General features: G+C 39.7%; 1 protein-coding gene across 1 annotated transcript in view; it reads left to right on the top strand.

The window, feature by feature from the left end:
* MEDAG (mesenteric estrogen dependent adipogenesis) overlaps positions 1–7,679 on the top strand; it is a 33,605-nt gene extending 25,926 nt beyond the window's left edge. The window contains exons 3-5 of the mRNA XM_027877561.1: positions 1,279–1,391; positions 3,136–3,421; positions 5,284–7,679. Of these exons, the coding sequence (XP_027733362.1) occupies positions 1,279–1,391; positions 3,136–3,421; positions 5,284–5,417 (533 nt within the window). The 3' untranslated portion in view covers positions 5,418–7,679. The remainder of the gene's footprint in view (positions 1–1,278; positions 1,392–3,135; positions 3,422–5,283) is intronic.
* Positions 7,680–18,197: the final 10,518 nt, after the last annotated feature.

Raw genomic sequence — 18,197 nt, 5'->3', positions numbered from 1 at the left:
ATTTTTCTTCCTTAAGTTTTTGATTCTTTATTTGAAGTTGGTTGACTTTCTTTTCATAATTTTCTGGGATTACTCTTATTTTTTGCCCTAATTTTTCCTCAATCTTTCTTACTTGATTTTTAAAGTCCTTTTTAAGTTCTTCCAAGAACTCTTTTTGTATTTGGGGCCAAAAAAGGAATGACTTTTTTAGCTCCATCATCCTCCTCTGAATATGAACTTAGATCTTCTGAATCACCATAGTAGCTATCTATGGTTGGGTTCTTTTTCCTCTGCTTACTCGTCTTTATTTATTTGTTTTTGTTTTATTTTATTTTTAGCAACTAGTAGTGTAATCAAATTCTAGTCCTGAGGTATGGGAAATGATGCCCCAAGCCTCAGGTCCTTCTTACTGTTATTTTCTGAGGTCTTTCCTGGGGCTCAACTTCTCCAATCTGAAACCACTGCTAGGGCCCCCTGCCATGCTGTCCCACAAATGATCTTGCTCTTTGCGGTCCCTTTGGTAGCTGCAAACTACAGCTGTCCTCTCTGCCCCAGAAGTGAAACCAGGGACGCTGCTCTCCTCCAAGTGCCCACAGCCAGCAGGGTCCCCGGCTATCTGCTACTGCACTTATCAACAGTGCACTAGCTCCTTCTTCCTCGAAGGAGCAGCCCAGCCTGGGTCACATCTGGTCAGCATAACTGTGCTTGGCATCCCTTGACAGTGGAAGGTCCTTGAATCTTTTCCTCTTCAGCCATCTGATCCAGACACTGTCTGTGAGATGAAAGTTTCTGAGGCTGAGGCTGCCTCCCAATCCCAGCTGCCCCCAGGGCTTGTTGTTTGTTGATTCTACAGAGTTAGCCTGGAGGTGCTTGCACTTCACTCAGGCTGAACCTCTGCCCCTGGAGGTCAGGTTTTTCCTGGGGGTCTTCTCAAGTTGCCTTAGAAGAACAACTGCTTTGTCCTAACTTTTGTTTATTTCTACTGCTCTACATTCCCTCTGAGGTGATGTTCTCTCTTTTTTTGTGTAGGAAACTTGAAAAGCTGAAAGTTTTCTGACTCCCTCTACCATCTTCCCTGAAACTTTATTTTTATGCCTCCCTGGTCTGTCTCAAAAGGTGTCATGGAAATCTAAAGGAATATTAATTTTTAATTAAAATACATTAATAATGTCACACAGAGTAGGGTGAGGGCATCATACAACTACAAACCCATTGGGAAAGATGGCTTGGTAGGTTGTGAAGGAACCTGCTTAGGTAAAAGATGAGAAGTCAACTCTAAACTCTGCTTCCTACTTTTAGAAAAGACATATGCATTTCTTGTGAATACACGACACCCCAAGATCAGAAGACAGATTGAGCATGGGATGGATACAGTCATTTCCTCAGTGATTGGAGAAAGCTACCGACTTCAGGTAAGTTTGGAATTGTCTGAATTCATTGCTACTAAGAATTAGAGACAACAGACCGGGAGTCAGGAGGACCTGAGTTCAAATCCAGCTTTGGACACTTACTAGCTGTGTGACCCTGGGCAAGTCACTTAACCCTGTTTGCCTCAGTTTCCTCATCTGTAAAAAATGAGCTGGAGAAGGAAACGGCAAACCATTCTAGTATCTTTGCCCAGAAAACCCCAAATGGAGTCACGAAAAAGAGTTGGACATGACTAATTGACAAAACAAGATTTAGAAAGAGAGAGAATGCAGTTTGTAGAAATAGCAAAGGGTTGGTTATCAGGAGGCCTGATAAGTCCTAAGGCCTTAACTTATTATATGGCCTTGGCTCAGTCATTAATTTTCATTATCTCTATTTTGTCACCTAAGATTGGGGGTGATAATTCCTTTCTACCCAACAGAAATCACATGAGCTTAAATAAGATGTGGACATCTTAAGCAGTTAATACTTCTTTGAAGAAAGGTGGTATGAATTTTAAAAAAAAAACCAGGTTTTTAAAAAGCTGAACAGAAGGAAGATGGGATGTTAACACCTGCCACTATGAAAAGCAAAAAAGAAATTCTAGTACTGTGTAGTAGACTTAGTTTTAAGGACAGTGCAAGCAGGGAAAACACATTCTTAGGGATATGCTTTCCTCCAGTAAAATGCATTTTTACCTTCCAGGACACACTTGATTCTGATAACAAAGAACAATGAATAGCCAGGAGAGTAGCATCACCTAATTAAGAATCATGTCCTCAGAACCTGACTGTATTATGATAACTGATATTTCCGTAGGGTTTTATCATTTACTAAGCACTTTCTACAGCTGATCTCATTTGATTCTCACAGTACCACCCTTGTGACGTAGATGAGATAGGTAGTGTTATTGTAATAATTTTACAGATGTGGAAATGGAGACTCAGAAAAAGCTAAGTGATTTGTTCAAGGTCACGCAGCAAAGGAGTAGGAGAGAGGGGCTTTAATAAAATTAGTAATTAACATTTGCAATGGGCTTTACATATGTTATCTTCTCTGGTCCTCACGACAACCCTCTTAACGTGGTTGCTATTATTCTCTCCATTTTAGAGATAAGGAAACTGAGGTCCACAGAGGTTGAAGGACTTATTTTCTATTAGGTAGAAAGGAATTATCATCTTCAATCTTATGTTGGCAAAACTGAGGCACAGAAAAATTCAGATTTGAACTCAGGTCTTTCTGACTTGAAATCTAGTTCAACACACTGTACTACCTAAGAAGCTACATTTGCACCCCTGGTTTTCTGATTACAGATCTGGTGCTCTTTTCTCTACACCACAGACCTTAATATGAATTTATATGGGAATTAATGATGGTAATAATAAAAATGGCACACAATACAAAGGCTAGATAAACTGGTATTAAGTCATAGCATGATAGATGGTTCAGCTACATGGGTCTAATCCTCTAGTCTCCTAACACCTAAATACTATGGTAGTATGGTCTAGTAGAGAAGGTTTTTTGCTTAATGCAAACATCCCCAGATTGTAGGCTTCCAAATTCTTAAGAAATGAATCAACAGGGACACATACACAGACTGACATTTTAAACACCCCAAATTATGGGAGAATAGAGATAATGTATTTGCATGTGATGTTGTTTTACTGTTTTTTTAAACATCTTTACACATCAACATTTGGGTGGATATTCGTGGAAGTTAAAGAAATATTTTTCTCTCTTTTTTTATAGTTTAATTTTCAAGAAGTGGTCAAGAAGTTTTTTCCTCCAGGAAATGAAGTGGTTAATGGAAAAGACTTGAATTTTGTGTATGAATTCAAAGCTGATGCCTTATTTGATTTCTTCTACTGGTTTGGCCTCAGCAATACCACAGTTAATGTTAATGGGAAAATCCTGAATTTGTCTAGTACTAGCCCAGAAAAGAAGGAGACGATAAAGTTATTTCTGGAAAAAATGAGTGAACCTCTCATCAGAAGAAGCAGTTTCTCAGATAGGAAATTCAGTGTTACTTCCAGAGGTATGTTAGTAATCCTAAGACCAAGTTTTATTTTTTACCTTTTGGGATTTTAAAAATTACATAAAGATGAAACCATTGTTATGGGTAATGGGAACCAATTCACTGGAAAAAAAAAAGCAATGCTTATTGGCTGGAGGGAAAAGCATGATACAGAAAACAAGAAGTAGGAAATGTTTACTCTCTAAAATGGAAGTGTACTGTCTTTCCTTTTCTCTTTGTAAAATATTTTGTATTCCATTCCCTTGCCTTGCTGGTCACAGTAGTATTTTTCCTTTCCTAGTTAGGAGAGGTAGGGCTGTTGTAAGTCTTAACAGATCCTTCCTTTTTTCCCTGCAAGTGTAATATACAGGATAAGACAGGAGGGGCTGGCTGGCTAGTGGAGAAAACTCTGTCTTCATGGCCACTCCAAAATGGATCAATTCTGGAAAAGCTGCTCCAGTGTACCATGACCCAACAGCTATCATTTATAGATGCCATAACTATAACTGAGAAGGTAGAAGGGAAGAGAACAAGCCTCACAGTCAGGAGGAAATAGGTTCTAAGTCTTCCCTCTGATACTTACTGGATATTTGACTCTGGGCAACTATCTTGGACTAAAAAGGAGGAGAAGGAAGGCATTTATATAGTGCCTACTATGTGCCAAGCACTGTACTAAGCACTACAAATATTATCTCATTTGATCCTCATAACAATATGGGAAGTAGGTGCTATTATGATTCTCTTTTTTAGAAAGAAGAAACTGAGGCAGACAGAGAAAAAGTAATAATTTGTTCAGTCATTTTCAACTTTTTGTGACCCCATTTAGCGTTTTATTGTTAGAGATACGGGAGCAGTTTGCCATTTCCTTCTCCGGTTCATTCTACAAATGAGGAAACTGAGGCAAACAGGGTTAAGTGACTTGTCCAGGGTCACACAGCTAGTGTCTGAGGCTGGATTGGAACTCATGAGGATGAAGCTTCCTGATTCCAAGCCTAGTGCTTTATCCAGCGTGCCACCTAGCTGCCCATAATAACAATAACAATAATAATAGTTAACATTTATATACTGCTTGCTATGGGCCAGGCACTGTGCTAAACGCTTTATAATTATCTCATTTGATCCTCACAACAACTAGGTGCTGGGAACTAGGTGCTGTTATGATCTCCATTTTATAGATGAGGAAACTGAGGCAAATGGAGGTTAAGTGACTTGGCCAGGGTCACACAGCTAGAAAGCGTCCGAGGCTGGATTTGAACTCTGGTCTTCCTGACTCCAAGTCCAGTACTCTATCCATTGTGCCGTTTAGCTGCCTCAATGTACTATAAGGTGATCAGCATTAGTAGAGGGAGTTTCCTCACTGGAAGTTTCTTATACCAATGAATCAGTTCTGGTCCCTCACCACAAAGTCACTAAGAAGTAATTTGTTGCTTCAGCAGGTGCACAAAGTCTTAAGGTCCCTCACCCAGTTTGAGGACTGTATGGAATCAGGTGAAAATTGTTCAGTGAGCACCTTTGGGGATGAGTTTATTGCTCTGGGCTACAGCTGTGAACAATGCTCCCAGTCCCAGCTACCCTTCTCAACAAAGGGCGTGCTTTCTGCTCACCAGGCAAAACCTGGTGACAGAGTGTGTCTAACCCATTTGTTATAAATCCATCTCTGCCACTGAAAAAATTATCACAAGCATGTGCTCTCTTGACCAGACACGTTGTCTTTGTCCACAAAGGAGAGAACATTTTTTTAAATTTATCTCCTGGGTTTTTCAATAAGTCTGGGTCCCTCTACTGTTGCTTCAAATTACTGTCACATGGGGCGTTTTGTAAGGCGTGTTTCTGTGTCCTCAGCGTCTGTACAATAAAACCATGCCTCCCTTGCTATTTTTCAGGCTCAATAGATGATGTTTTTACCTGCAATCTGTCACCTAGATCATCTTTGACGGATCCTCTTCTAGCAGAATTTCCAATTTCAGCAGTCCTGGAATCCGAAGAGAGACCCAACAAATTTATCCGATTTGTGTAAAACTGTCAGAGTTTGTTTTCAAACTGAAAAGCATGTGCCTAGACTTTGGGGTCACAGGTGGAGGTGGTGATAAGAGAGGACCTTCCTCCACTTTTTATTCTCTTTTCTTTCCTTAAGAGGGGTCAATCCCTCTCCATCCACCTGCATTAGACCCCCATAGGGGAGCTTTTTAAAAAAAAAATTTCTACAGGATGTGATTATCCAGCAGCTCGGACAGCTAACTCATTTTAGGAATGTGCTCACTAGAGCTGAAGGCATTCTCCTTTAGGCCTGTGGGGGAAGCTGTGCTTTTGGCAACCACAGCCTGCTTTTCTACCTTGTGGCCGAACAACCAGGAACATTTTCTAACTTGTTTTGTGTAAATCATCAGAGCTAGGGGCATTCCTGCCATGCCAGACAAAAAGAGCAGTGGGTTTGACCAGTGACTGGGAACATTCCCACCTTAATCTCAACCTAGCAGACTTATGGTAACCACTATAGCGATTGGTGCCCTGGTCTTATAAACCCAGGAGTGTGATAAATTCTTTAGCACCAAGAAATGAGAGTTTGTCTTCCATGTTGTTCATGTAAAATATCCAAGCTGATATTCTTCTGGAGGGTTAGTTAGTTTGATGGAGAAGGTAACTGTACCCGTCTGGAATGTGAACTCCTCAGACTTTCCCAGGTTCAAAGTGACCTGGGTAGTCCGAGAGGTAGCATAGTAAAGGGAGAGGAATGTTGGGTTTGGAGATGGAAGACCTGGGTTCAGGTCATAACTCTGCTTCTTACTGTTTGTGTTGTGACTGTCTCTGAACCTCACTTTCCTCATCTCTAAAGGGAGGAGGTTGGATTAGGTGGCTTCTAAGAACCTTCCAGCTTGAAATCCTATGAAGCTGGGTGACATCCAATACAGAGCTATGAAGGTAACGAATACTTTAATTTCCTCCTTCATTCACAACAATGCATGATTGCTATTTTCGTACTTTGAAAGAGCTTGTAGCAATCTAAATATTAGAAACTGAAATGGAAGAAGAATCATCTTTACCACGATGCTTTTTAACAGGAAAAACAAACAAAAAACCCAAACCAAACAAAAAAAATTGCACTTTCTAGCCACCTTGAGACTTTCAAGAGTTAAGATCATTCCAATCCAATAAACATTTATTAAGCACCTACTATGTGCCAGGTACTGTGCAAAGCACTAGGGATACAATTAATAAAAAGAAACAGTCTTTGCCCTCAGGGAAGTTACAAAAGAGGGAGACAATAGACAAAAGGAGGCAGGTATTGGGGGGAGGGCAGGAAACAACAGGGGGCACTTGGTACAAAGGCATCTTGTTCTATAGAATTAAAACCAGGCAGGGCCACAGATGCAAAATGGAGTGATCTGACTTTCTGCCCTCTACAAATGAAGACATTGGGAGGAGTTTGGTACTCTGCCTTCTAGTCAGAGGGGAGAGAAGGATGAGGGAAGCACTGTTCATCAAGGCTTGAGTTAGCAGCACGGTGGTGAGATTAGAAGGGAAGAGTATCTTGGGAGGGACTTGAAACCAGGCAGAGCAGACGATGCAACCATCTTAAAGGTTAAAAAAAAATCATCAACAACTGCATAGATAAATATTGTTACAGAAGCTCCTAATGAAAAATGCTTGTGTTCAGGTCATAATTATGTTTTAAAAATTTTCTATAATCCATTGGCTTTCTTTTGCCAAGTTGGACACTCTGGATAACATTACTGATAGGATTTTTTTGTTGTTGGTACTTTAAATGCCCTCATCTGAATGCAATTAAATGATTTTTCTTAGCACTTGATATGATAACCATTAAATTGATTGCCCTCCTTCCCATTGGATTGATTATTTAGCAAATATCTACTGAGTGCCTGTTACGGGCAAGGCAGTGTATTGGTGACTAGCTTACTTACCCCTTCAGTGACTTGATCAAGCTCCATGTGTTTCTTTGTGGTTCTTGAACAGTTGGAGACCTTTGTGACTTGATGGGAAATTAAACAACCAGGAGAAACATTTTTCCGATATGGGATTAGCAGGTAGAAGCAAAAAAAGATTTGGAACTCCATGATGATGGGTCTTCAGGGGAAACTGAAAGAAAATGGTATATAATAACCAAAGGGGATAATTGCTCTTCACAGAATTCTAATGGAATTGTACTTTCATTTGTTTGCTGAAGTTTGAAGTCTTTAGTACTTGAGAAAAAAACAGAAGTTTCAATTTAATTCAACAAGCATTTATTAAGAACACAAAAAAAGAATATACTATGTGCTGGGCACTGTTTTAGGCACTGGGGCTACAAAGGCAAAAATGAAACAATTCCTGCCCTCAAGGAACTTATATTCTACTGTATGGAGCAAAACATAATCTAAAAGTGATATATTCATTATTTTCATGTCCAGTTATCCAATTACTATAATGATGAAAGCTACCTTCAGTAAAAGGTAGCTTTGAGAAATTTAAAGAAAAACAGCAAAAAAAATGATGATCATTGATTTAAAGATACCAAGATCTTTATGTCCAACCCCCTTCATTTTGCAGAAGAAGAGGAACAGCCAGGTACTTTACAAATATTATCTCATTTTATTCTCACAAAAACCCTGTGAAATAAATACTATTATTATCCTCATTTTACAGTTGAGCCTGAGCCTGGAGTCAGGAAGACTCATTTTCCTGAGTTCAAATCTAACCTCAGACACTTACTGGCTGTGTGACCCTGGGCAAGTCACTTTACCTTGCTTGCCTCAGTTTCCTCCTCTGTAAAATGAGCTGGAGAAGGAAATGGCAAACCACTCTAGTATCTTTGCCAAGAAAGCCCTGAATGGTGTCTCAAAGAATCAGACATGACTGAAATGATTGCATAACAACAAAGCAACAAAAAGTCAACAGTGACCTTAGTAATATCCAAGTAACCTACCTAATACCTTAGTCTCAAAAATCTGTAATACGTGGGACCTGGCACAACATATCATCAACCTCGCAGAATATATTCTAATCACCTTTACTGAGGTCATTAGATGTTACAGCAATAGGCTGACAAGTGAGTTTGGATGGCCCACTTTTTCTCTGTATCTATACCAACCATACAGTAATTGACTGTTACTGAATTCAGTGACCAATTGTTCATTTTTGAATGTATATTGTATCTTGTGTACTACTTATGATTAAATAATTAAATAAAAATTCACATTCCTTTTTCACTTGATTCAGAACTAACCTTGGTACCCAAACAAAGGGAACACCTTTGGACTCAAAGCTCAGATATTTTCCTTTTCTTGTTCTCCTGGAGATAAAGAAAGCTCTTGAACGACTATTGAAAGTCAGATGAAAAAGAAACAACTAAAAAGCTCCACAATGTTCTATTTTAAAACTGCACTAAGACTTTTGGGGACATACTGTATAACTGATAGCTACTAACAGGTGGCAGATCCTGGGTTTTCTGATGCTCTTAGTTCATCGCTTTTACAGATACCATGCTACCTGTAATCAGGTAGCTGCAGTTCCACTGCAGAGATTTACCACCTGTGTTGTACACAGCTAGAACAGCTATTCTCATTTGGACCTTCCCTCCATAGCTTCTTAACAGGTTGTGCTTCAGTCAGGCTACATGAATCTCTTTGGTCCTCAGTTATCTGTAAAATGGTGGGATCAAATTTGGTGATCTCTTAAGTTTGTTCTTGCTCTCAATCTGTATGTATATGAACCTTGCTTTCCCCTACAGAATCATCTCATCCAGCTTCATCACCCATTTCATTCATCCAACCTTGTGTGAGTTACTTTTGGCCATTTCCAAAACTTAAATTCATCCTTAGTGGATAAAGATTTGCCTAGTAAAAAAAAAAACAACTTTTTTTAAATTCAAAAGTCCTGGACTCTGAGGATTTTCCCCTCCCCTCCCTTTTCCTCCCCTCCCCTTCCCTTGTCTCCCCTTCCTTCACCTCCTCTTCCCTTCCCTTCCCTTATTTCCCCTTCCGTGCCTGTCTCCCTTCCCTTCTTCCTTCCCTCCCAGCCTCTCTGAGAGAAGCCTAATTCCTCTCCCTCACTTAGGTTTTAGGAAAGGGATGGGGTTGGTGGGGGTGGAGCTTTAGGTTCGCGTTTAACTCCGTTTCTATGTATTACCAACAATGCCCAAGTCCAAAGCTCCTCTGCTGGGCTGACAGCAACATCTCACTTGGGAATCCTGGCTCCAAGGTCAGTGTGACTCAACCTCCCTGGTCTAAGGATTCCATAACATATCTGCACTGAAGGCAGTTTCAAAAGGTGAATTCTAAAACGATTTGATCAATGACAGTTATCACAGGGATATAACCTTACAAGGAAGCTGCTCAGAAAGGTGTAATGCTTTGGATGGATACATTTCTGTGTTTGTCTAAAAAAGTCAGACCCAAAGTCCTATACTGTACATACTCACAGCAAGATAACATTATGAACCAATAAATGCCATGCCTCACCATTGGTAGCGTCAAAAAATCAAGTCAACAAGAACTTATTAAGAGAGTTTCTAATTTGTCAAGTACTGCACTAAGTATAGGAGACACAAATACTAGCAAAAACAAAGTCCCTGCCTTCAAAGAGTTTACATTCTAATTGGGGAAGACAACATTTAAAAGGGAGCTAAAGTGGGGGATGGGGGTAGAAGGAGATACCCATGTAGAGAGCATGGTGAAGTCCAGAGAATGGAAATTGGTTGGTCTGGCCCCTTTCTTAAAACGGAGGTTCTGGGAGAAACTCACTAATGGGACAAAAGGGCCATAGAGGAGGAGAGAGAAGGCATGGAATCCAGCCAAAGGGAAGACAGAGACTCCTTAGCCACAGCTGTTGGGGTAAGGTTTCATGAGACAGAAGAGGTTCGAAAAAGCTTGAAGAAAATTTTGATTTCATATGTTAGATACAAACAGGCTTGCTTTGAGCTTTTTTATTAAAGGTAATTTTAATCAATTCAGAATTAATTAAACTACTATTCAGTATCACAGAGATAGAGCTGGTTTATTAACAATCAATTTGTTACTGTATTTTACCCTATTAAACGTACTATAGTTGTACTGTATCCATATAGTCTATCTTGATCTTGCTGATTTTTTTCCCTTCTCAATTCCCAACTCTCTCTCCTGTAGTCTGTCTTGAGATGAACTGAAATGGATGTTTGAGTGTGCCAAACTTTAACTGGCAAATTTCTGACTCAGTTCAATGAACTTAAGAGCTCTCCTTGAAGTGGGTTGCATTTTTTTTTAAATTGTTTACTTGGCTTTTAACTATTACCATGAGGTAAATCTCCATCCCCATCCAAGTGATTGCTAAATAATCTAGATATACGTTGGATAACCGTTTCATCCATTGATCAGAAATAATAATTGTGTCCTTCAAGATTCATTGCTGAGAGATAATATTGAAAAAAAACCATTCAGTCCTCATTTTCTCAGATTGTAAAAGTGACATAAAGAATTCAAAGTCTTGAAATCTGGATAGTACAACTAGAAACATCTACTGCTTTAGCACTATTGGCAACTCTTCCCCATCAGTAACTTAGGAAATATCAGTGATCCCGTGGGATGTTTCTTTTTTAATGAAGGTGTGTCATTTCATCAATTTCATTTCACCTGAATTGGAATGACCCTTTATTAACGAAATCTTGCTTTGAACTTTGTGTAGAAAGTGGTAGAACGTGTATCTCATGATGGGTGTTGGGACGCCTCAGTTCCCTTTTTAGTTAAGGTTGTCTCTTAGGCTGTTGGACTGGACCTGGGAAGTTTGTGGACATTTAAGATATGGCAAGAAAGGACATTCCTTTCTCTTGGATCATTTAGTGACACCTTAAATAGAGGCAGGAGGTCAAAGTACAAAGTTTAGATTCTTTCACAGAAAATAAGAGGTTAATGATACATTTCTCCATGTAAATAATAAACAGTGCTACAAAAAGAAGAGAAATCTGATGAATAAAGACACTTTGTGAATTAGAAGTGCTATGTATTAAATAAATGCCACTATAATAGAAATTCATGGTTGGGTGCTACTCAGCCACTCTCAGTGTGATATTTCCAGAGCATGAAAACAAATGACCTTCATTGTTTAAAGGGGTTGCCTTGGACAACCAGATGACATATGCAGAAACAGTCCTCAGATCACAATAGAAAGGGCTAACATGATGCCCTCATATAAATATTGAAATAGAAAAGCTTCTTCAAAGGAATGAACCACAGAATAGTAATACTGTTTTACAAATGCAAGCTATTATTAACAAGCACTCTTTGGAAATTCTATAGACTTCCCATTCATTTTAGAATATATTTTTCATTAATGAAGCCATTTTTACTAGTTCTATCAATTTCAGAAGGGAATCTGTTGTGATGATTGCTATCTTATTTTAGATGCTAATGTAGACTCATAGGGGCAGCTGGGTGATGCAGCGGACAGAGTGCTGGACTTGGAGTCAGGAAGACCTGAGTGAAAATCTAACCTCAGACACTTACTAGCTGTGTGATCCTGGGCCCTTAATTCACTTCACCTTGTTTGCCTCAGTTTCCTCATCTGTAAAATGAGCTGGAGAAAGAAATGGCAAACCACTCCAGTATCTTTGCCAGGAAAAGCTCAAATAGGGTCACTGACAAGTAGACTGAACAACAACACAGAACAGGGCCATGAGGATATATCCAAAGATTCCCTCTAGACTCCCAACACCTTTTTCCATTGATCACATTTGAAATGATCCCATTTCTAGTCTGTGTGTTGATTTAGGTGAGAGTACGGTTCAATTGAATTGAACCAAGAACCTCAAAACCCTGAGCAGGCTGAGAGTTTTAGTAGAGAGTTGGTGAGCAATGGAAGTGGGGACAGCAGTGTCACCTCCCCCTCCCACTAGTCCCAACACACACATATACAGCCCACTCCCTCCCAACCCAACTGTATACTCCAGCCCACGGACCACTAGCTCAGGAAAGCTCACTGGGACACAATGCGCAGTGATCGCGTGGTGCCCACGTCGAGCTAGGTCTTGGGGACGTGTCCCCGAGTCTCCAAGGTGACGGGTCACAATAAATGCGCGGGACCCTGTCTTCCGGCCCCCAGATCTCAGCCGGCTGCGTAATGAGTCCTGGCAAAGGATCCTAACGTCCGAAGCCCATCTAGCAGAAATACACAAGCAACTGGTGACTGAAAGGAAATTTTGTTTCCCAACATCTATTCCAGCTATGTACGGGCCAGGTAAGAGAGCAACCGAAAAAGGGAAAGGGGCAGGGCGGAGAGGCTAGATAGGGAGAGGGAACTACCTGGAAAGTGGAGCCTCCTGTGTAGCTTAAGGCAATATCCCTCCCAAGCCAGTGCAGAGAGAGAAAGAGACAGACAGAGACAGAGACAGAGAGACAGAGACAGAGAGACAGAGAGACAGAAACAGAGAGAGACAGAGAGACAGAGAAACAAAGAGACAGAGAAAGACAGAGACACACAGATAGAGAGACAGAGACAGAGAGACAGAGAGAGACAGAGACAGAGAGACACAGAGAGAGAGAGAAAGGGAGAGAAAACACAGAAAGGGAAACGGAGAAAGAAAGAGAGAGATAACTCGTGTGTGCATGGCTCATTTAGTAGCCACCCTCCACCTGGGATCCTTTTCCCCAAAATATGCACTTAACTGCTTTCAGTCCCTTATGATGAGTCTAAAAAAGGACAGGACCGGGTCAAGCCGATCAGTCGAACAACGAGACAGGCAGAGCAGGGAAGAAGTCAGGCAACTTTGAAGAGAGAGTGGGCATAGACAGCATCCCGGAATCCATCCCCAAGGGAGCATCACACCCTTCTCTTCGACTTCCCTTCCCCCCTGTCAATTTGCAACTGTAAAAACAGCTGAAATAAGTCCAACGTTAGCGCATCAGTAAAGGGAAGGAGGAGGAGAATGGTAATGAAAGCACTTGAAATCACTGTGGTCGCGGTCATTGAAAGCAGACCTGGCTTTGGACACCTGTGGAGACTTTAATATGTGGTGGAATGCAAATAAATCCCAAAGCAAAGGGTTTCTGTTTCACAGTGGTATGGACGCAGGACGGCGAAGCTAATTTTAACCTTGGCTGGGGGGAGGGGAGACTGTGGTTATTAAAAAGTAAATTTGTATGTAACAGATGTGGTGGTGTTCTTAGTACAGAGTATGCATACATATGCAGCAGCTTTCCTGAATTTAGCTATTTGATCTACATGGAGTTGGGGAGGAGAGAACCTCCTCCTGCAGTGACACTAGTGGCTGATTACTGTGCTTTCAATTCCATTCTTGCCATTCTAATGACCCAAAATACCCAGTCGCAGTTGTCTTGCTGTGTAATTGAGGCTCCAACATCTATGGAGCTGTGGGATGTTGTAAAACTTTAAGTTAACAGAATTGTGGACTGGAGCATGAATGAAACGTATATTTCTATAGCCAAGGGACAGGAGTGGTGGGTTTGTGGAGAAATCCACCTCGTTATTCCTAGGTCACAAATTGATTTAGAACTGGAAGAGGAAACTGAGACCAAGAGAGGGGAGGAGATTTTTCCTAAGGTCCCGTATACAGTAAGTCACAAAGCTAGAATTTGAACTCAGGTCCTTTGACTTCAAACTCAGAGCTCGTCCCACAGCACCGAGCCTACCTCTTTGGATTCTTGTGTTGTGGAAATATTTGAGAGAGGAAACAACCTTTATCTTCAAGGCCTTTGCTGGGAGTATAATTTCAAAGGCCCTCTCCCAATCTTCTTGTTGAAGCCTGCAATTACCTTATTAGGGTACAAAGGCAAGGTATAAGAGGCTTGAAACGTCAACAATAGCTGGATAGAAGTCACAAACATATTATTTACTGAACCTCATTCATGGTGAAGTGTAATCAGTTAACCTATCTGTTAAAAGTAAATAAATGCCAGATATAAGATACCCAGCTGGCCACTGGAGTTAGAGGGCAGGGGGCATTCTGGAATTCTGAAGAGGCAGGAGAGGAGGAAAAAAGAGTACAGAGCAGGGTTTAAACCATAAACTTCATTTAAAAATGTATTTTGGTAACTATTTCAGTATAATGGGTTTCTTCTGTAATTCTCTGTACTTTATTTTATGCATTTAAAAAAATTATTCTGAGAAACAGTCCATGAGACTTTTCCACAATGCTAAAGGGGGTCTGTGACATAAAAAATAGGCCAACAACCCCTGGTGTAGAGAGAGAAACTTCACTGACTCAACAATTTTGCTTGCCAGTAGGCCTTGTTTATGTCCAACTGTGAGCAGATGAAAAAACGCTCAATATTTTTGTCCCAGGCAGCTTATGAACTAGCCCACCTCAGCAGAAAGTTGTCACTAAGCTGTGTAACCCACAGACATTACTTTGTACAATTTGTGAAGTCATTCTTTTCTTTTTTAAATTGTTCTTTTCAAGTAACAAGTTTTTAAAAATAAATGTGTCCCTTCCACTATCCTCCTCTTTAATTGAGCAAAATAAGAACAAAGAAACAAACCCCCAAATAGACAAATCCTTCAACACCTATCTACAGAGTCCTGCAAAATAAATCCCCACAGTAACCATGTCTGAAAAAGTATGTTTCTTTCTACATTCTGAGTTTATCACCTCTCTAGCAGGAGATGAGTAGTAGATTTCATCTTCATTCTTTTGGATTCATGGTTTATCATTGCATTGATAAGAGTTCTACAGACTTCCAAGATTGTTTTTCTCTATAATCATTATAAAAATTGTTCTCCTGGTTCTGCTCGATTCACTCTTCTCCCATCAGTTCTTAAAGGTCTTTCCAATGTACTCCGTATCAGCCATTTCATTTCATTATTTCTCATGGCACAGTAAAACTCCATTACATTCATATTCCACACTGTTCAGTCTTTTCTGACTCTTTCCATATGGATTTTTATTGATGGGATTTTCTTGGCAAAGATACTGGAGTGGTTTGCCGTATCCTTTTCCAGTGTGTCTCCATTTTACAGATGAGGAACTGAGCAGCAAATAGAGGTTAAGTGACTTGCCCCAGGGTCATACTAGCTAGTAAGTGTCTGAGGCTGGATTTGAATTCAGATCTTCTGGACTTCAAGCCTAGTGCACCACCTTTGTTTAGTCATTGCCTAATAGGAGGACATGCCTTTAATTTCCAATATTTGGTTACCTTAAAAGGAACTGCTATAAATACTTTCGTACATATATATCCTTTTCCTCTTTAATTTCTCTGGGACATAGACCTAGTAAAGGAATATATTGCTGGTTCAAAAGGTATGCAAAAATTCAGTAACTTTTTGGGCATAGTTTCAAATTGCTTTCCAGAACATCTGAATTTTCCAGCTACATGAACAGTGCCTAGAGCACCTGCTTTTCTCAAAGCCCTTCCAACATTTGTCATTTTCCTCTTTTGTCAACTTTGTTCAGTATGATAAGTATGATGTTAGAACCTCAAAGTGACTTTAACTTGCATTTCTTTTATTTATTAGTGATTTAGAACATTTTTAATATAATTGTTAAGATCTCTAATTTTTTCATTTGAAAACTGCCTGTTCATACCCTTTGAGCATTTATCTATTGGGAAATGATTCTTAGTCTTATAAATTTATGTCATTTCTTATGTATCTTGGAAATGAGACCTTTATCAGAGAAACTTGTTGCAAAGATTTTTTTCCCTCAGTTACCTACCCATTTTCCTTCTTTTACATTAAATTTATTTGTGCAAAACTTAAGTTTTATCAAAATTGTCCATTTTATCTTGTCTCCATTATTTCTTTAGTCATGAACTCTTCTCCTAAATATAGATATGAAAGGTAATTTCTTCCTTGATCCTCTAATTTTTTTATGATGTGATGTTTATATTTAAGGTCTTGTATCCATTTGGAGAGCCTATCCTGGTGTTGGTCTAAACCTAAATTCTGACAGATGGTTGGTTCCCTGGTTTTGCCAGCATATTTCTATGCTATTGGGTTTGTTTGATTCTGAATGTCATGTGCCTAATTTGTGTTCCACTAATTGGTATCTCTCACTCTTTCTCTTTCTCTCATAACAAATTGCATTAATGATTACTGCCTTGCAGTACAATTTGAGATCTGGTGCTGAGAGACTTTTTTCCTTCCCACTTTTTTTTCTTTATTACCTGTAACATTCTTGATCTTTGGTTCCTCCATATGAATTTTATTATTTTTATATCATTTATTTATTTTAAAATTAATTTTTATCTATGTTACTTCATTATAAAGGAACTTAACTCCCAGGGAATTCATTTACGTTGGTAAGGAATGTCTGGAAGTAATCTTAATCAATCAATTGAACATTTATTAAACACTTACTAGGTGCCAGCAGGCACAGTACCAAACACTTGATCATCCAAAGAAAAGTAAAAACAACTTTTACCCTCTGGGAACCCACATTTTAATGGGGAAGACAATATTGGCTATTCAATCCAATGGGCATTTGTTAGGCATTTAATAGAACTAGGCAGTTTGCTAAGTACTGAGGCTATAAATAAAGGCATGAGTCCCTACCTTCAAGAAGCTCATATTTTACTAGAGGAGATAACATGTGTGTGTATACATATATATATATATATGTATACACACACACACATATATACACACATATATATGATAATATCAGAGGGAAGAAACTATCAGAGGGTTGGAGATGAGGGAGGGGAACTGGGAAAGGCCTTGTGCAGGACATGAAGTTTGATTTGAGTCTTAAACGAAGCAAAGGAAGGTCAGGAGTTGAAAGAAAAGAGGATTGAACATTGTGATAATTTAAAAATTCCAAGAGACATAGTTTCTGGGTAATTTAATCATTTTCAATAAGGCCAGCATGTTTATTAATAAAAGGATGGCCATTTGGCCATCATCTCTCTTAGACCAAAGACTCCTCATGGCTGTGGGCTCACAGTTTATATGCCCTTTGAAGAGTAAGTGTTACTGAAGGGTACCAGCCAATTCTGATTGGTTAACAACAATGGGAGGTGGGCTATATTAAAATGAAGGTCTTGGGGTACATGACTTGGGTCACCCAAATCTTGGTAAAAAAGACTTATCAATTTCCATATCACCTGTCTACAAAAGAGAGAATCAGCACTTCCCCAGACCTGTCTGAGCAAACATAATGAGGAGGAATACACCCATTAACCCAAACTTAGAATTCCTTTTACTGCCTGATTAGATCTTGGCCTGGGTAAATCTTTCAGAGAGATTTCACACATTGGTTGGTTTCTGGATGAGGAAGTAAAAAAGGGAAAATCCTTGGTCTCCTAATACAATAATTAGTTGTTAAATACAAGAGAGAAATATTTCTCACAGCATTCCAGGTAGGGGGACAGCCAGTGAAAAGGCACTGATTCAGGAAATGGAGCATTATGTATAAGAAACAGGAAAAAAGGGGGGGGCATAGTGTCACTCAATCTTGGAGGAGAATAGATTGATTTTTTTTTTGAGGAGAATAGAGGAAATAGAGTAAGAAGATTTGAAAGATAGGAAGGGGGCCCACATTGTAAAGGACTTCCAGATTTTGAAGTGCTTTAAATGCCAAAGAGAAGAGGATTTTATATTAGGAGAGGATTTTGTATCAGATACTGGAGGACATTGGGAGCCACTGGAGTTCATTGAGTAGAGGGAAGAGGGCGACAGAGTCAAACCTGTGCTTTTGGAAAACTACTTTGGTAGCTGAGTTGGAGGATGGACTGCAGTAGGGAAAGACTTGAGGTAGAAGGCCACCCAAAAATCTATTAGAGTAGTCCATGGGTGAGGTGATAAGGGCCTGATGAGAGGGTATGGGTTATGTGAGAGGAAAGAAGAGAATAATGTATAGGAAAGATGTTGTGAAGGT

The sequence above is a fragment of the Vombatus ursinus genome, unplaced genomic scaffold, assembly GCF_900497805.2.
Source record: "Vombatus ursinus unplaced genomic scaffold, bare-nosed wombat genome assembly UNPS02014813.1, whole genome shotgun sequence".
In the NCBI taxonomy this organism is placed as follows: domain Eukaryota; kingdom Metazoa; phylum Chordata; class Mammalia; order Diprotodontia; family Vombatidae; genus Vombatus; species Vombatus ursinus.
Note: the sequence above shows the minus strand (reverse complement) of the source record. Positions and strands in the feature narration are given on the sequence as shown.